This window comes from Loxodonta africana, chromosome 19 (assembly GCF_030014295.1).
Source record: "Loxodonta africana isolate mLoxAfr1 chromosome 19, mLoxAfr1.hap2, whole genome shotgun sequence".
NCBI classification, from domain to species: Eukaryota; Metazoa; Chordata; class Mammalia; order Proboscidea; family Elephantidae; genus Loxodonta; species Loxodonta africana.
This window is the reverse complement of record NC_087360.1, coordinates 20,275,939-20,295,728: the sequence shown is the minus strand read 5'-3', so window position 1 is coordinate 20,295,728 and position 19,790 is coordinate 20,275,939. Positions and strand designations below refer to the sequence as shown.

Here is a 19,790-nt window from a genome sequence, read left to right as displayed (position 1 = left end):
TGGCAGTCTGCTTTGGTAAAGATTTCAGCATCGGAAAACCCTTTGGGGCAGTTCTACTCTGTCCTACGGCAAAGGGTTAATCTTTATGGAAGCAGATCTCCAGGTCTTTTTCCTACAGAGCCACTGGGTGGATTTGAACCATTGACCTTTTGGTTGGCAGCTGAGTGCTTAGCTGTTGTGCCACCAGGGCTCCTTACCAATGGGGGCAGGAATGTGGGATTTCGGACATTAGCCTTGGCTGTACCCTAAGCAGAAATAGCAGCCTACTATTGGCATGGGCTGGCGGTGCGTTGGGCCAGGGCAGAGAGAGGATCCTAACCGGTTTTCTGCTGCCTCAGGCTGCCTTCCTACTCCCGCCAACACACTCACTCCACGCATGTCTGCTCTCTCCTCAGATTTGGGATCTCAGGGACTTCTGCGTGTCAGAGATGGGATAGAGTGGGGCATGCATGGGGTGGGTGGTGTCCTGTCTTCTCTGGGCCTCAGTCTCCCTGCTGGGAATCAGGGCAGCAGGGATGGGAGGAGATGGAAGGAAGCAAGAAAACCTTTTCAAGGGCAGGGGCTCCTAGCAGAAAGTCTGGGTTCCAGTGCCAGCTCTGCTCTGGTGTCTCTGGGCCTCATCACCCCTGTAAACCGAGGGGCAAGTGACAGAATAACGAAACAGCTTCCACTCACTGAGGACTTGCTCTGTGCCAGGCACTGTCCTAACCTCTGGAATTCTCTCTTTTAATCTTCACAACAACAGTATGAAGTGTTGTTGTTGTTAGCTGCCGACAAGTTGGCCCCCGACTCGTGGTGACCCCATGCACAATAGAACGAAGCACTGCCCAGTCCTGCGCCATCCCAGAATCGGTTACTGATTGGACCCTTGTGATCCATAGGGTTTCCACTGGCTGATTTTCAGAAGTAGATTGCCAGGCTTTTCTTCCTAATCTGCCTTACTCTGGAAGCTCCGCTGAAAGCTGTTCAGCGTCATAGCAACACAGAAACCTCCACTGAGGGACAGACAGGTGGTGGCTGTGCTTGAGATACACTGGCCAGGAATCGAACCCAGGTCTCCTGCATGTAAATTGGGAATTCTACCACTGAACCACCAAGCCTCATAATATGGGGTGGGGCTATTATTTTATTTTTCATTGAAAGCATGATGCAGTATAACAAATAATTATAGAGCAAATACGGGTATAACTCTTCTCAAACCACAGTCAAACTCATTGCCCTGGAGTTGATTTTGACTCGTAGTGACTCTATAGGACAGAGTAGAACTGCCCCATAGGGTTTCCAAGGAGCAGCTGGTAGATATGAACTGCCAACCTTTCGGTTAGCAGCCGAGTTCTTAACCACTGTACCACCAGGGCTCGTAACTCCTCCCAGGCGAAGGTAATTGTTTCCCCCGCTTTACAGATGAGGAAACGAAGGCCCAGAGACGAGAAGTGACTTGCTCTAGGTTGCACAGCCAGTGGGAGCAGAACGTAGGCTGGGCAGTTCCTGAGGCTAGAAAAACCTCCTTGAGATTTTCCGTGCATGTGGATGTCCTCTACGAGAGGGGGTACCTCAGGGAGAAGGGGTCCTAAGATTTTGAGGCCACCCACCTTCCAGAGGAGGGAGCTGAGTAGCATTGAGCTCCGAGAGAGAGACCGAGTCAGAAGCGGAATCCTTGGGGCTGTGCTGCGCCATGATGGGGCTGGGGTGAGGCAAGGGAAGAAGGACCTGGAGCTTCCTGGGACCAGGACGTCATGTCCTTGAGCCCCCACTATGTCCCAGACCCTGTGCTAAACCCTTTCCATGAGTTCAGTGTTCATGATAATTCCATGTTGGGATGAGGAAACTGAGGCTCAGCAAGAGGAAGTGGCTTGCCCAAAGTCACACAGCTGGGAAGGGTGTGAGGTGTCGTTCACACATCGTACAATGCCCCCTTGTAACGTATCAGTGGTGCTTAGTTCTTTAGGTTGTCGTTGTCTTGTACTGTCAAGCTGATTCCGATTCATGGCGACCCCAGTGTTGCAGAGTAGGAATGAGCTCCATTCAGTGTTTTTGGCAGTGACCTTTCAGAAGCAGACCAGGCCTTTCTTCTGGGGTGCCTCTGGATGGGTTTGAACTACCAACCTGTCAATTACCTGCTGAGTGCAACCGTTTGTGCCAGCCAGGGACCTTTCAGTGGTCTTAAGTATAGTCACAAACTTGTGCAGCCATCCCCACTACCTAATTTCAGAAGATTTTATTGTTCCCCTCAAAAGAAACACTGTACTCATGGTAGTCACTCCTCACTTCGCTCCCTGCAACCCCTAGGCAACCACTAATCTACTTGCTGTCTCTTGGATTTACCTGTTCTAGACGCTTCATATAAATGGGATCATATAATATGATGTGTGGCTTTTTGAGTCTGCACGGTACATCTCCTAACCATTACGCCACACTGCCTCCTGGGGACTCCCACCCCAGGGGTGGGGACCCTTGGAAATGACTGGGTCCCCACGAATGCTGGGAGGGGTTCCCCCCACCACAACCAAGAGCTTGCAGAATGACCAAGTGATTGCTGTGGCCACACTGGCTATGCCCTCTGAAAGGCCTGGTAAGTCACCCCAGCACTGCCCCCGCCTGGGTGGTGTGAGTGTGGGGGGCACCCTCCTAGGTGGGAGACCCAGCAGGACACTGGGGCTCTGTCTGTCCTGACAGGCAACCTCTGTGCTGCAAACAGGAAGCGGGCTGGGCCGAGACCTGCTAGGTAAATACAAGCTGCCTGGGAAGGTGCCCAGCATGGCGTGATGCCCCCCACTGCCGTCTGCCCGGGAGCTGTGGGCAGCCTGGCAGGCAGCAGGCTTTGCTTGGCCAAGGGGCTGAGCTCCCAGCTGGCTGCTTCCAGTGGTGGCTGCTTTGCAGTGGCTGCCAGAGGCCACCTCCCGGGCTCCGGGCCTGTCACTGCCCTCTCTGACAGTCATATTTTCCTTTGTCCTCAGTCCATCTGTTCATCCATTGCACGCCCCCCCACCATCCCCTCCAAGACTGATGGGACTGACAAGAGCTCAGCCTTGTTTAGTAGAGGGTATCATAGGAAATGGGGCCCCCACGGATTGGCCAAGGAGCCCCAGGATGCGGGAAGGAGGAAGCACAGTGGGTCTGTCTGGGAACCCAAGCACCTTCCCTCTGGTCTGTCTGCCTCCTTCCCACCCTCCCTCCCACCTTTGTACCCCCCATTCACTCATCCACCTACCCACCTTCCATTCCACCCATACACCCACCCATCCACTTATCATCCACCCACCTACCCAGTCTCTCACCCACCCACCCACCCAACTGCCCACCTACCCACCCTTCCATCCATCCACTCATCCTCCTTTCTACCTAGCCATCTGCCCATCCATCCATCCATCCATCCATCCATCCATCCATCCACCCACCCACCCACCCACCCACCCACCCATCCACCCATCCATCCATCCATCCATCCATCCATCCATCCACCCACCCACCCACCCACCCACTTATCCGCCCTCCCACGCACCCTTCCACCTTCCTACCCATCCACCCTCAAACTTACCAACCTGTCTGCTCATCCCTCCTCCCACCTACCCTCCCTTCCACCCGTTCATCTCGTCTCCTTTCCTATCTTCCTTCTCCCAGGGCCTCAGGCCTCACTGTTCCTCAGTGTCCCTGTGCGCTCCCACCGCCACACCTTTCTCCTTGTTACTTCCCCAGCCCTTTTGTCCCATTCTAGTTCAGAAGCCCCCTCCAGATGTCCCCTCCTCCTTACAGCCTCTCCCTGTCTCCACCAGGGTTAATTCCTCCCTGAATCTCGGAGGTTGCCTTCTCTTATAGTTTCAAAACATGTATATATGTATATATATCAGTCCCCATTCTGGTTTGCACGGAGTTCATGCTGTGGATGCAGTGGACACAAAACAGTCCCTGCCTTGTGGAGTTACAATTCCAAAGGGGGAAAGAGAAGATGAATGAAATAACACAAGCAGATTGAAAGTTTAATTAGGAAAAGTTCTATAAAGGGAGGGACATGCTTCTCTGAGAGTGAACACAAGGGGCCTGGTTTAGACCAGGGGTCCAGGAAGACTTCTCCGAGGAAGTGCCATTTAAGATGAGACCCCAAGAATGACTAAGAGGCAGCCAGAGAAGGAAGAACATTCTAGGCAGAGGGAACAGCCGGGCAAAGGCCTGGGGTGGGAAGAAAAGCCCATCTGCCTTCCCTGGATAGTGCAAACGGTTAAGTGCTTGGCTACTAAGTAAAAGGTTGGAGGTTCGAGTCCACCCAAAGGCACTCCGGAAGAAAGGCCTGGCAGTCAGCTTCCAAACAAAAAAGAAGCCATTGAAAATCCTATGGAGCAGTTCTACTCTGACACACACAGGGTCGTTGCAAGTCAGAGTCAACTTGATGGCATCTGGTGGTTGGCTGCTTTCTCTCCTAACCGTGGGTTCCCTGAGGGCAGCGTCTGTAGCTTCCACGCCTTCCTGCCTCCCCCCAGTGCCGTGCACTCAGGTGGCGCTCAACAGTTACCTGTTGGAGTGAATTGATCCTAGGAGGGGAGGGTCTGGGAGGAATGGCTCCCCGGAATTCTCCCCTTGGGTTGGCGCGGGCCTGCATGCCCAAACTTGCCCCCGGATTTAAGCAGCTTTTCTTGATCACGTAATCAGGAGGATGGGATTTGGCAAGTGTGTGCCAGGATTTCCATGAGATCAGGCAAAGCCATGGGGTGGTGGTGAGGCTGGGCCCTTCCTCCACCCTTGGCTCTGGGCAGGAATGGAACAGGAGAGTGCCTGCCCCGTTGAATCTGGGATTCTCAGAGAGAAGGCGCCAGTTGTTCTCTTAATCATGCAATCTGGTGTTTACTGGAGGGCCTGAGTGGCACAAATGGTTTGCACTGGGCTGCTAACCTAAACGTTGGAGGTTTGAACATACCCAGTAGTGCCACGGAAGAAAGGCCTGGTGATGTTCTGTAAAGATCACAACCAAGAAAACAGTTCTACTCTGCAACACATGGGTTCACCGTGAGTCAGAATCGACTTGACGACAAGGGGTTTGGTTTTTGGTTTACTCCATGACCCAACTTACAAAGTTCTCACAACAGCCCTAGTAAGATCTCCACTGGCGGGTGAGGAAAGTGAGTCTCAGAGAGGTTAAATTTCTTACCCTACCTCACCCAGTCAGCAAGTGGTGGGCCCTGGGACCTGACCCCCAGTCTGTCTGACGTTAAAGTCATGTTGTTTTCTTGCCTACTTCCTCCTGTGGGGGCCCCTGCTCAGGGGAGGGAGTGGGTTTGGTTGCCCCAATAGGCAGAGGCTGTAGGGACTGTCAGGACAGATGCCTGGGGAGTCCTTTGCCTCTGTCCAGGGCAGAGAGGGTTGCTTGGGGATTGGGCTCAGGCCTGTACCTTCGTTTGCTGCTCCAGACTTCTGTGGCCCTCAACTTGGCCACTCCCTAGCCGAGTTGGTCTACACAGCTCTGAACACCACCTGACTGAACTCTGCTTTGTGGTTTGTCTAATTGTTCATTCTGTTTGTCCACCAGAATATTGGCCCGGGAGGGCAGGGAGTTTTGGATTTTTATCTGTTCTGTTCTTGGCTGTGTCTCACAGTGTTGTTGTTGGCTGCCATCAAGTCGATTTCGGCTCATAACGACCCCATGTGAAGGTAGAGCTGTCCCATAGGGTTTCCTAGGCTGTAATCTTTATGAGAGCAGATCGCCAGGCCTTTCTCTCGTGGAGACACTGAGCGGGTTTGAACTGCTAACCTTTCAGTTAGCAACTGAGTGCTTAACTGTTGCACCACCAGGGCTCCTTTAATATTTGTTGAGCAAATGCACAGATGAATGGTTTCCAGTCCTGCTCCTTGGGCCCTGAGATTCTGATCCTCCTCGGCCTGCCCACCCATCCCGCCTTCTGTGAGTGGTCTACCATTTGGTCCATACGTTCAAAAAAGGGTTTGAATGCTGAAAACAAATGTTTGGAAACTGCTGCTGTAAATGAACACAGTCCTGAAGGTGTCAGTGTGTGGGCGTGCTCACACGAGTGCACAGGTGTGCGCTCTGGCCCATGTTCTTGATTGTGTCCCTGCTGTGTGCTGGGTACCAGCTGGGGGCTACCTGCTGCAAAGGCGGTCTCCCTGGTGGGAGGGATCAGTGAGTCCACATGGGCAGGCAAGGGCCTGGTGATACCTTGCTCACAGCAGGTACATGCACATGCAGACACGCACACACAGAGACACAGATGCACACACACACGCACACACAGGACATTCACATTCAGGGGAGACCCACACTGATCTACTCCCAGGCTCTCAGCCTCTGTCCCCGCCTGTCCGTCTCCTTTCCGAAGTCTGGCATCGGTTTGGAACGTGTAATAACAGCCTTCAGGGTGAATTAGAATAGGGAGTGAACTCTTTCCTGGACCACAGAGAACAGGGCAGTATTTGGGGAGGAAATTGCCACAGAGTAGTGGAGCTGGCTCTGTTGTGTGAGTGTGCGTGTACACATGTATGTATGCACTGGTATGTACACACTCCTGAGTGTTTCCATGTGGAACGATCACTGGGTTAGAAGTCCTGGGTTAGAAGTTGTTCAAAGCCACTCACTCCCTGAGATGGCCTCTTGGAGCCTCGATTTTCTCAGCTGTAAAATGGGAGCAGTAGTCCAGCTTCAAGGATCCCTAGGTGGTATAAATGGTTAATGAGCTTGGCTGCTAACCGAAACGCTGGAGGTTCGAGTCCACCCAGGGGCACCTCAGTAGAAGGGCCTGGCAATCTGCTTCCCCAAAATCAGCCACTGAAAACCGTATGGAGCACAGTTCTACTCAGACACACATGGGGTTGCCATGAGTTGGAATCAACTTCACGGCAACTGTTTTTTTTTTTTTTTTCAAGCCCAGCTTTGCTCACCAGGTTCCTGGAGGACTTAATGAGGGGGGGTTTGGGAGGAGCTTAGTGAATTTTAACGTGGCTATATGTTTTTTTTATAGTATTACAACATGTGTGTGTTCCGGGAAGGGCTGTGGGGTGGACAGGAACCCTACCTTCATCTTGATGATGATTAAATTTGACAAGAAGCAACATTTATCAAGTGTCTATAGGTGTCCAAGAGACACCTGACCCCTTTCTCTCTCAGCAGCCCTACGAGGTAGGAGTTGTTATTGCAATCCCTTTTTACAGATAGGAAAACTGAGGCTCAGAGAGTTTAGAATGTGCTACTAGTAATAATTCTTACCTCCCAGAGCTGCTGTGAAGCTTGAAGGAGATAATGTAAGCGGCTGGGCGTGGTGTGTGGCCCCCAGGCTGTACTCAGTAAACTGAGGGGTTAAGGTAGCCCAGGCTTTCTAGCTGACTGCCCAGGTTTGCATCCTGGCTCCCTCACTAATCTGCTGTGTGGCCTCAGACAAGTCACTTAATCTCTCGGAGCCTCTGTGTCCTCATCTGTAAAATGGGTATTATAAGAGTAGGGTAGGGTTTCTTGCCCTCATCACTATTGACCTTTGTGGTGGCGGCTGTCCTGTGCATTGCAGACTGTTAACACACTCAGCTGCTAGCTGAAAGTTTAGGGGTTTGAGTCTACCCAGGCTCCCTCTCCTCACTGACAGATGGACAGGGAGCTAATGTCTCCTGAGTGGGCGCCTCACCTGCCTGAGCCACTGACACCTCCCAAGGAGCCTGGGAACGAAGAGGTGCTGTCACCCAGTTTTACAGGTGAAGAGACTGAGGCCTAGAGAGAAGTGACTTGCCCAAGGTGATACGGCTGCTAATGACTAGGGCCAAGACAGGAGCTGGGGCTGCCTGATTCAAACCTGTGCTCCTAACCCTCTGTTCCTCCTCTGATTGTCGTAATTGACCGCCCCCATTCGAGCTCCAGGGACAGCACTGGACTGCCTGATCTCGTTTGATTCTTCCTGCCACCCTATCGAGAAGCTACCCCTTTCACAGATGAGGCCACGCAGCATGTAAATAGCAGAGCTGGGATCAGGACCTCCTGGCAGGAGCTGGGACCCGCTGACTGCCCTCTGCAGCACCAGTGGAGTGTGGCCTCTTGTGGCAGCCCCACCCCTCTGGCCCAGGCCTTCCCTCCTGGCAGCCTCAGGGCAAACACAGAGGAAACCAGTCTTTTTATGTTCCTCTGCGTAAGTGTTGGGGCAAGAGGGGGAGACACACAAGAGATGGTTTTTCAGACATCCCCTTACTGCCCTGGTGGGATGGTGGGAGTTCCAGGAAGCTTGCCCTTGGTACCCAGCCCCGCTGCCCATCCAGGTGTGTGCCTGCAGAGGACAGGGACACTGGTGGCCAGCTAGCAAGGTCTTGCTGCTCCCCAGCCCTTGTTCCTGGCTCCGGTGCAGTTGGGGAACCAGAGAGACCTGGGTTCACATCCCGACCCTTCTCCCTGCAAGCTGTGTGACTGCCCCTCTTGAACCTCCAGTTTCCTAATCTGAGAAATGGGAACAAGTTATACCTTTGTCATAAGGTTGTTTGTGTGGCACCCTTCTAGGTGGGGGATTCAAGGGTGAACAAAACAGGCATTCTGTCCCTCCCAGTGCCAGAGCTGGGAATTAACTATCCACATGGACAAATGGGGTAAAGCCTCGAAGAAAGAAGCTTGGAAGCTGAGGGTGAGGGTGGGAGGGCCAGGGAGGGCCTCCCAGAGGAAGGGGCAGCTGAGCAGGGAATACAGGGGTGGGGAGGAGTCAATCAGGCAAAGAAAGGCAGAAAGGGATCAGCACTTTGCACTTGGGGAAGTCAACGCAAATCTTGGGGCCTCAGTTTCCTCTGTAAAATGGGGCACACAGTGATGTTGCTAGATGAGAAAACTGAGGACTAGTGGTTCACAAGCATTTTCTGAGCACCTAAGGCACGTGGTATGGTTAGTTTGGTTGTTAGCTGTCGTTGAGTCGGCCGCCGACTCGTGGCGACCCCGTGCACAACGGAATGAAACGCTGCCCGGTCCAGTGCCATCCCCATGATAGGTTGTGGATGGGACCGTTGTGATCCATAGGGTTTTCATTGGCTGATTTTTGGGAGCAGATTGCCAGGCCTTTCTTCCTAGTTCGTCTTAGTCTGGAGGCTCAGCTGAAACCTGTTCAGCGTCCTAGCAACACAGAAGCCTCTACTGACAGACAGTCAGTCGGTGACTGCACCTGAGGTGCGTTGGCAGGAAATCAAACTCGGGCCAAGTCGAGACAGTTCTACCACTGAGCCAGCACTGCCTTGTGGTTATGGTTTAGTAGGTGCTTACTATCCTCCAGGCACTCACTGGCCATTGTAATGCGTGTTTTCCCCACAAACTCAACTTAGATACCCCATTGTATAGATGAAGAAACTGAGGCTATGAAACGTTGACCTGCCCAATGCTATGTAGTTACTAAATGTGGAGCCTGGACTCAAACTCTGCTCTGTGGGGCTCTGATGCTGCCTTGGTTGGTCAGCAGTAGGCCCAGGGTTACAGGTTTTGGGTCCCAGGATGGCTCCGAGGCCCTGCTTCCTCAGCCGGTGCCCAGGGGAGCAGGACCTGAGACAGACTTGTGTTTCCAGGTCCCTCAAAGAGGCTCCTGTTGCAACTCTTGCCTGGGGCTGGCGGCCGACCACATCTGGGAGTGGCCGCCTTGTGCCCCTGTCATTACAACAGTGGCTTTGAAGCCACTGGCGGCAGTGCTGTTTGCCTACGTGGGAGGGGGCTTCCTGGAGCCCCCACCCCTGGCTGGGCTCTGCCTGACTCTCTCTTGCTCTCTTGCAGGCCAAGCAGCACAGACGGGGCCAGGGCCAGCATGGCAGATCCCAGCGATGGCCCCCACACGGGGCCCGGGGAGGTGGCCGAGCCCCCCGGAGACGAAAGCGGCACCGCTGGCGGGGAGGCCTTCCCTCTCTCCTCGCTGGCCAACCTGTTTGAGGGGGAGGATGGCTCCCCCTCACCCTCGCCACCTGATGCCAGTCGTCCCCCCGGCCCAGGTGATGGGCGACCGAACCTGCGCATGAAGTTCCAGGGCGCCTTCCGCAAGGGTGTGCCCAACCCCATTGACCTGCTGGAGTCCACCCTTTATGAGTCCTCAGTGGTGCCCGGGCCCAAGAAGGCACCCATGGACTCACTCTTTGACTATGGCACCTATCGTCACCACCCCAGCGACAACAAGCGGTGGAAGAGGAAGGTTATGGAGTGAGTATTGCTGGCTGCCTGGTCAGTGGTCTCCTCCTCTGTACAGAACCCATCTGTCTGTCCATCCATCCACCCATCCATCATCTGTCTGTCTCTCCATTCATCTGTCCATCTCTCCATTCATTTGTCCATCCATCTGTCCATCCTCCCACATGCTTGTCTCACCCTCCTACGCACTTATCTCTGTTGTCTGTCCATCTGTCAGTCCGTCCGTCCGTCCATCCACTCATTTATAGAACCATTCTTCTTGTTCATCCACTTACTCATTTGTCCACTCATCCATCCTCTCATCTGTCCATCTGTCCATCATCTATCTGTCCATTGTCCACCCATACAATCAATCTTCCATCCATCCATTATTATCTACTCACTTATACATCTATTTATCCGTATATCCATCCAACCACCATCTATCTATCCATCTTCCCACATACTTGTTTTCTGTTGAACAACCACTGTCTATCCATCCATCCATCCATCCATCCCTCCATCCATTCATTTGTACAACTATTTACTCATCTAGCCATTCATTCGTCTGCTTATTCACCAATCTATCCGTCCACCTACTCATTTCGCTGGTCCATCCACTTATCTGTCCATCTGTCACTCGTCTGTCCATCTGTCTATCATCTGTCTATCCATCTACCCATACAACCAGTCTTCTACCTACCCATTATCATCCACTTACTTATATCCATCCATCCATCCATCCATCCATCCATCCATCCATCCATCCATCCATCCATCCATCCATCCATCCATCCATCTATCCATCCATCCATCATTACTCATCCATTCATCCACCTACCCACCTGTCCACCTGCCCTTCCACTTGTCCATCCATTCATTCATCATCCACTTATTCAAATATACATCTGCCCATCCACTCATATAGCATCTCTCTGTCCACCCATCCACTCATACCACTAACTTTTAATCCATCCGTCATTCACTTATCCAAAAATCCATCCATCCCCGAACCTACCCATTGTTTCTATTCACCCAGCTATCTATCAAACTAGTCAAAATTCATTCATTTCGTCTCTAATCTATTTTCTTTCCTTCTTTCATTTGATCTTCTGTACCACCTACCCATCTACCCTGTCATCCATAGTTCTAGCACCCAATTCATTCACCCGGTTATCTGTCCATCCATTTGTTCATTCACTTGCTTAGTCACTGACTCATTCATTCATTCACTCACTAACATTTTTATCCATTTGCCCATCCATTCATCCATCTATCCATCTACCCACCTTCTCCACCAGTGTTTGCCACCCCGGCTGCCCCTTCTGGATCTTCTCCAAGATTTCCTTCATTCCTGGGCAACTAGTGGCTTTTCTGGGGCTTGGGGAGAGCTGGAAGCCCCAAGGCATTAACCCTTTCTCTCCCATGAACGAGGAAGCTAAAAGAAGAGGAGGGTGGAGAGACGCCCTGGGTGGGATAGCAGGGTGTGACCCCCTCAGTGACAAGGAGCCTCCAACCCCAGATCTCGGACCTCCTAGGTATTTGCCTGGCACTGTAATTTGCATGGGTTTTTGTATCCAGAATGACCCCAGTATCTGTTGCCTGTGGACCCCCTGCCTTGTGGGGTGAGCCCCCCTTGCTGGCCATTGAGGGAGTCCGGGGGCAATTTAGAGATGGGGCTCACAGGCTCATGGTCACCTCCAGCTCCATGCTGAACTAGTACAGAATATGACCCTCTCTAGGTCCTGGCCCTGCTGTCTCTGCTGTCCCCGAATTGACCCAGACTTGAAAACCAGCCCCTCTCCTCGGCTGCCCCCTAAAATCCCTGTCAGCGGCCTCTGCGCGTCATGGGGATGGGTCTGAAGATCTGGAGATGACCAGTTGTTGCCCGGCCTTCCTCTCTGCCCCCTGCTGGTCCCAGACTCACACGCCCTCGGATGAAGCCTGTCCACCTTCTCTGTCCTTGCCTGGCCAGAAGCGGTCCCTTTTCTTGATGCACTGAATCATTTGATTGATTTGATTAATGCCTATTGAGCACTCACTGTATGCCTGGGGTCCCGGGGGTGAGCAAACAAGGTACTGCCCTGCTCTTGCGGCCCCTTCGGTTTAGAGGTTGAGACAGTCAGCAAGTTAGCAAGCACATAAATATACATTCCAGCAAGAGAAGATGCTGAGATGGGGGCGGGTGGGTGGTGAAGGCCGATAGAGGAAAGATGGTCCGGGAGGGCTTCCTGGAGGAGTTGACATTTAAGCCCAAAGCTTAGGAATAAGAAGAAGCAGCCATGCAGAGGAAAAGGGGGAGGGAAGTGCACAGGCAAGGGCTCGAGACTGGAAAGCCTTCCACATGTTCAAGGAACCCCAACAATCTGCACAACTCTGCTCAGAGGAGGAAACTGAGGCCCTGAGCAGCAAAGTGCCCACTGTCTCCCTCTCCCTGCGCCCAGGCCTTCCTCCTGGAAGCTGGTAGACTTGGCATCTCCCCCTCCTCCACCCTCAGGTCCACCCCAGGCACTCACGGCTAAAGGCTTAGGAGGGGCCTCAGAGAAACCACTGGCTGAGTTGCTGAAGTCCCCAGAGACCCCAAAGGCCCACCTCAGTGAAGTTGGGGGATGGGAACAGGGCGTTCTTTTTTATTTAGTTTTTTGGCTCAAAGGTCAAAGTTCAGGAGCAGGTAAAATGGGGGCTGCCCAGCTGGCTTCATTAGAGGCTAAACCCTTCTCTGTGCTCCTATTGGTGAGAGAGCTTCTGTCCCCACTAATGATGTTGAAGACCCCTTTCCCGGCATCCCCTGAGGTGGAGAGTCTGGGGCCCAGGCAGAGGATCAAGAGGGGGTGGGTATCTGCTGTCCCCTTCACACAGCGACACAGACACTGGCTTTCTTCGCTGCCCCCCTACCCCCCAGCCTGCCTTGGCCTCAGTCCTTCTCCTGCTGGCCCCGCCTCTGCGGCATGCTTCCGTCTCTTCCTCTCTGCCCCTGTCTTTCTCCTTCTGTCTTCTTATTCACCCCTGGGTGGTGCAAACGGTTAACCACTCTACTTACTAGCCAAAAGACTGGCAGTTCAGACCCACTTAGAGGCACCAAGAAGACTGACCTGGCAATCTGCTTCTAAAAGGTTACAACCTTGAAAACCCTATGGAGCAGTTCTCCTCTGCACACCGGGGGTCACCATGAGTCGGAATCAACTTCACGGCAACTAACCATAACAACATTCATTTAACAGATTCTTATTGCTTCCCTGTATGTGCCAGGCGTGGGTCAAGTGGAGAGCACAAGGAGGAAGATTCCTGCCGTTCTGGTGCCCCCGGTCCCAGCTCGTTCTCTTTCAGAACCTAGCACACAATGAGTGCCAGTTAGTGTTTGTTGAGTGACTGAATGAGTGTCTCCGAGGCCCTTCTTCTCCTGGCATTTCTGGGTTTTTTGTTTTTTTCCTCCTTTATCTCTCCAGATGACCCTGGGTGGCACAAATAGTTTGCATTTAACTACTAACCTAAAGGTTGGGGATTTGAACCCACTTAGCAGTGCTGTGAAAGACAGGCCTGGTAGAAATTTATGGAATTTATAATTCCTTAAATTATAGCCAAGAAAACCCCATGGAACAGTTCTACTCTGTAACATATGGGGTCGCCATGAGTCAGAATTGATTCCATGGCAATGGGTTTGGTTTTGTTTGTTTTTTGCTTCTCCATCTCTTCTCCTCCAGCCCTTTCTTCATTGCACTCTTCCTCCACTTGCCTTTGTAGCTTTGCATCTCTCCTGTGTGCATACAGGCTCTGTGGCACACAGTAGACGCTCAATAACAAGAGTACTGTTAACATGCCATGGACCTCTCTGCATGTTCTCATTTGTCTCAGATATTTGTTGGATGAATAAATGAATGAGTGCGTGATTGAATGAATGAGGTGCTTTATGTTTTAATCTGCCCTTTCCCCTTTTTGTTCTCATTGTCTTGTCTCTTCCAGCCTCGCTTATAGTTATGTGCTCAATAAATGACAGATGGACAGGTGGGTGGGTGTGTGGGTGGCTGGTTGGATGGATGGATGGATAGATGGATGGATGGATGGATGGTTGGGTGGGTGGGTGGATGGATTGGATGGATGGATGGGCAGCTTATGTGTTTCTGTCTGTCTCTACCCAACACACAGTAGGTTTTAGGTAGAGCGTGTTGGATAAATCATTCCTGAGTGTCTCCAGCTGACCTTCCCCTCCAAATCTGCCCCGTCCCTCAGACTTCAGCTGCCCCCTCATTCCACAGGTCCGTAAGGCCAGGGATGGTGCGTGGACAGAGGCCAAGCCCTCCTAACACCCTGCCTCCTCACCCATCTAGGAAGCAGCCACAGAGCCCCAAAGCTCCCGCGCCCCAGCCACCCCCCGTCCTCAAAGTCTTCAACCGGCCCATCCTCTTTGACATCGTGTCCCGGGGCTCTACCACCGACCTGGACGGGCTGCTCCCATTCTTGCTGACGCACAAGAAGCGCCTGACCGATGAGGAGTTTCGAGGTGAGCTGCCTAGGAGGGCATAGAGGGGGTGGGCCAGCAGAGGGCTGGGGGAGGCCTGGCATTGGGGCCCCTTTCCCCCTCAGCATCTTCCCTTGGGCCGGTAGAGCACTGGACAGGGAGTTTGATCTTGTGGGTCCTTTGCCATGTAACTTAACCTCTCTGGGCTACAGCTACCTCCACTCACTCACTCACCTTATGTATGAAAAGGTTAGTATAGTGGGTCAGCTGACTTCCTCCTCCATCACTTAAGGGTGTGTGTTCTACAAGGGGCACCCTGGTTGCACAAAAGTTAAGGGCTTGGCTGCTAACCAAAAGGTGGGCAGTTCAAATCCACCAGCTGCTCCTTGGAAACCCTATGGGGCAGTTCTACTCTGGCCTATAGGGTTGCTATGAGTTGGAATTGACTCAATGGCAAGGGGTTTGATTTGGTCTTCAGGGAGTTCCTTGGCCTTTCTGAGCCTCCATTTCCTCATCTGAAGACTGGGGAGTAAGAATAGTCCTGAGGTCCTGGAAGTCTCTGCTCTCCCTCCAAGAGGAACTGTGGGAGGGGGGGAGGGGGGTGGAGGTGAAGAAAGCATCTGGGATTTTTGCTTCCCCTTCCTGGTCTCGGCCCCACCCGACCCTAGCCCCTGGCTATCCCGGCTTTAAGGCCACCTTCTCTAGGCTGAAGCCACTACTACCACTGTCTCCCTGCTGCCCAGACTGTCCAGACTCAAAACACCCACCTCAGGGTGCCAGCTCCCCTCCCTGCCTCAGGCCTCCCTGTAAAATGGGGAGGTTGGCCTGTGAGCCCCTTCACCAAGGTCAGCCTCTCCTATGTGCCAGGTACCAGCTGGACCCTAATGAACTGGTCAGAGGATCCCACAAAACAATATAAAAAGTCAAGAATGGCGACCCCTGCTACCAGGAGAGCCTGTCGCCGGAAGGCCAGCAGTGACCTGCAGCTCTGGCCTGGGAGGTCTTCCAAGGCCAGGAGAGGCCATTTTCTTTTCATTGTGGTAAATATGTATATACCCAAACACTTGCCATTTCAACCTTTTTTACATGTATAATTCAGTGAGTGACGTTAATTACTTCCACCGCGTTGTGTGACCATCACCACCCTCTGTTTCTAAATTTTTCCATCCCATTAATAGAAGCTCAGTGGCCCCCACGGAAAGATACCATCTTTTCCCCTTCCTCCTCCCCCTGGTAGCCACTAAATAAATGAACTTTATTTTCTATACACTTGCCTGTTCCAGATAGTTCATATAAGTGGGATCATACAGTATTTGTCCTTTTGTAACTGATTTCACTCAACATATGCCAAAACAGGGTGACCCAGTCTGTGGTATATTTTTCATGTATACTTTTATCAAACGAATTCTTTTAACACCAAAACAATGCAATGTAATATCATTGTGCCTGTCACAAGGTAGTGACAGGATTTATAGAAAATATTCATTCATGCTGTCTGGCCGGAAGATGTGGCCTCGTTTTGGAGCCTAAGTTTAAAGTCATGGGGGACAGGTTATCCTATCTGTGAGAGTATCTCAGTGGTTGTGTGAATAATCTCTTTTGGAGATAACACACATTTGAGCCTACCTAAATAGCCCCCCCGTCCCTCTGAGTTTATTAGGCAAAGGTGGTGGTGGGAGAGACTTGGGAGGGGGCAAGCTCCTGTTTAATGGGGACAGTGATGCCCATGGCTTCAGTGGGGCAGACCAGGCCAGGACGAGCTTGCTAAGGCTTCCAGCTTCTACTGGAGTTCAGGACCCTAAGCCTGGTCTGGGAGCCCCCTAGGTGTTTGTGTGTGTGTGTACTTACAAATGTGTGAATGTATGGGGGGGAACACAAGATCAGCTTGGAGGGGCGATCCCTGAAATTGTAGAGAATATTGCAGGTGTAGAGGAGGGTTTAGGGGGCAGTCGTGGTTCAGTGGTACATCCTTGCCTTCCGTGTGGGAGACCCGGGTTCGATTCCTGGTCAACTCGCCTCATGTGCAGATACCACCAATCTCTCAGTGGGGGCTTGTGTGTTACTGTGATGCTGAACAGGTTTCAGCGGAGGTTCCAGACTAAGACAGACTAGGAAGAAAGGCCTGGCGATCTACTTCCAGAAATCAGCCAATGAAAACTCTGGATCACAGTGGTTCAATCCTGTTGTGTATGGGGTCCCCGTGAGCTGGAAGGTGACTTGAGGGCAGCTAACAATAACAGCAGAGGGGGATTTACATGAAGCTCATGACACTAATTAAGCTTCAGGGCCCCCCCGCTTGCTCCAGCCCCTTCCGGGCTCTGGGCCTAATTTTATATTTAAAATTGTGTGCTCTTTTTCATAAAAAAAACACCAAAACCAAACCCATTGCTGTCAAGTCGATTCTGACTTATTGTGACCCTAAAGGACTGAGTAGAACTGCCCCATAGGGTTTCCAAGGAGCACTTGGTGGATTCGAACTGCCGGCCTTTTGGTTAGCAGCCATAACCCTCAACCACTGTGCCACCAGGGTTTCCCCCAAATTGTATAAGCTTCAGGTCCCACAAAACCTGGATTCGCCCCTGAATGTTTTTCTGACTAAAGGCTCATGAGCTTATGTGATTTGGGGGAAGGCTGTGACACCCCCCACGCCCGTAGCAAAGTTAAACCAAAAAAACCAAACCCAGTGCCGTCGAGTCGATTCTGACTCATAGTGACCCTACAGGGCAGGGTAGAACTGCCCCATAGAGTTTCCAAGGAGCGCCAGGCGGATTCGAAATGCCAACCCTTTGGCAGCCATAGCACTTAACCACTACACCACCAGGGTTTCCTTAGCAAAGTTAGGCAACCTTAAATTTGCAAATTGCAAAGTTAGGGCCCCTCACTCCAGCAGCCCCTGTGAGAAGAGCCACTTTGCCACCTGGTGGTGGAACCCTGGAACTGCATATCTTTCCCCACCTCTGGGAAGACGCTGTTTTGGCATCTCATCCCAGAATTCAGGCTGGCATTCCCTAGCCCATTATAGCCCAGGTCAGGAGCTATGGAGACCCAAAGCCAGGATCTAAATCCACACCCCACACAAGCTACTTTGGGTCATCTGTGGTTTGGAATTCCTCTGGTGCCCAGCTTGCTCTTTCTTTGAATGTTTAACACCACAAATGGTATTGGGCACCTACCAAGTGTCAGGTACTTTGCTCAGTACAGGGGCTGTGAGACTGTGCTTGTCTCCTGGGTGAGACCAACAGTGATCAAGCAATCACAGAAATATTCACACAATCACAAATTACCCTGTGTGCCAACAAGAGGCTGTATTGGAGAATTTGGCCTAGTCAGGAAAATCTGGGAGAGCTTCCTGGAGGAGGTGACACTTGAGCCCAGTCAGGAATTAGCTGCAGTTAACCAGGTGACAAAGAGGAGGCAGGACTGTTTCAGACCAGGAAGGGAGTGGAGGGACAGCATGTGCAGAGGCCCTGTGGCTCCTTGTGATCAGAGTTGCAATCTGAGATGACCACTCTGGCTACTGTGTGGAAAGTGGATTGAAGGAAGGCCAGAGAGGCTGGCGATCCAGGGAGCCGTCTTGGGCATGCAAGAGAAATGGTGGTTGGACCAGGTGGGGCAATGGAAGTGGAGAGCAGTGGATGAATTGAAGAAATAGGAGGTAAGATCGGTAGGACATGGTGGGAGGTTGGATGTGGAGAAGGGGAGGGCAGGGACAAGGATGATGCCCAGGACACGTCCTCTGAGAAAGGGACATATTGGAGCTGGAGGCAGGTTTTGGGAGGGAAGGACAAAGAGGTTAGCATTAAGAGTTGGGAGTTGCCTGAAAGACAATTAGAAAATAATTAGCACACCAAGGCTAGAGTTGAGTGTGAGCCTGTCTGGACAGCTTCCTCTAGGGCCTTTGCCAGAGTTAGGACAGCCCTCCCATTATGCAGGTGTGAAAGTGGAGTCAGTTATTCATTCAAGAAATATTTACTAAGTGTTTACTCTGGGCTGGACGCCAGGGATACAGTGGGAAGTAGTGGGGAAGGAGGCTTGTCCAAATAACAGCCCTACTTCGGGGAGGGCCGGAACTGGAATTGAGGTCTCCATGAGTCTTTCAAGCTCTCGCCTGTGATTTCTGGACCTAGAGAAATGGTTGTTCTTAAGGTCCTCCCATGGAGTAATAACTACAACCAGAAAACCAAACCTATTGCCATGAAGTTGATTCTAACTCGTGGCCACACCGTGTGTTACAGAGTAAAACTGCTCCATATGGTTTTCTTGGCTGTAATCTTTATGGAAGCAGATTGCCAGCCCTTTCTTCCGTGGTGCCACTGGGTGGTACCTTTAGGTTAGTAGGGAAGCACAAACCATTTGCACCACACAAGGACCTTCTCAATAACTGCAACAGGCAATATTTATTGAGAACTCCCATCTGCCTGGCGCTGGGCTAATCAATAACATTGATTAGTTCATCGGTTCCCCTTCATAGACTCAACTGAGCTGAGAAGGAAACCAAAGCATAGAGAGGCTCACACAGCTGTTGAGAACAAAGCCAGGATTTGAATCCCAAAGCCCGTCACCCTACTAGCAGCTCCCACCCGCGGGCCATTCCCGAGTCCCAGCCTGATGTTTTCCTGTGCTTAATTCATAGTTTTCTTTTGATTGACTCGCACTTTAAAAACAAATAAACTCATGTAACCATAAAAATACATGCAAGAGAAAGAAGAGCATTAAGGGACATTAGCACGCGTTAGTAAAAGGTGTTAAGGACCTCCTAGTACCCAACAGAGACTGACTTTATGAGAAAGATGGAGAGAGATTTGGCAATAGGATGAGAACTTGCTCTCCTGCAGCATCAGTGGACCCCCTAAAATCCTCTCCCACCCCTCCTAAGGTAATTTCAGGTCCACTGTTGCATGCAGCCCACACTTTGGGATATGCTGCAGGCCCCTTTCACTTCCCCTAGGATTACAAGTGTGAAACACTTCATGTTGAAATAGGTGGGCAGAAGCTTGCCTGCTGTGTCTGGCTTCCGAGTTTCATTAGGATACTAAAGGCCCCGAGAAGTCCTGCAATAAAGAAATAGGGTTGACTTTGTTGCTGTTATTGTTACCTGTGGCTCATGGCGATCCCATACACAACTGAACAAAACTTGGCCTGGCCCTGCGCCATCCCCAGTTGGTTGTGGTTCAGAACGTTGTGATCCATAAGGTTTTCACTGCCTGATTTTCACAGGTAGATCACCAGTCCTTT

The 19,790-nt window shown here is 51.7% G+C and overlaps 1 protein-coding gene across 1 annotated transcript in view; it reads left to right on the top strand.

The window, feature by feature from the left end:
• Window positions 1-9,746: 9,746 nt before the first annotated feature.
• Window positions 9,747-19,790, top strand: part of TRPV4 (transient receptor potential cation channel subfamily V member 4) — a 28,553-nt gene continuing 18,509 nt past the window's right edge. The window contains exons 1-2 of the mRNA XM_064272339.1: window positions 9,747-10,132; window positions 14,425-14,597. Of these exons, the coding sequence (XP_064128409.1) occupies window positions 9,747-10,132; window positions 14,425-14,597 (559 nt within the window). The remainder of the gene's footprint in view (window positions 10,133-14,424; window positions 14,598-19,790) is intronic.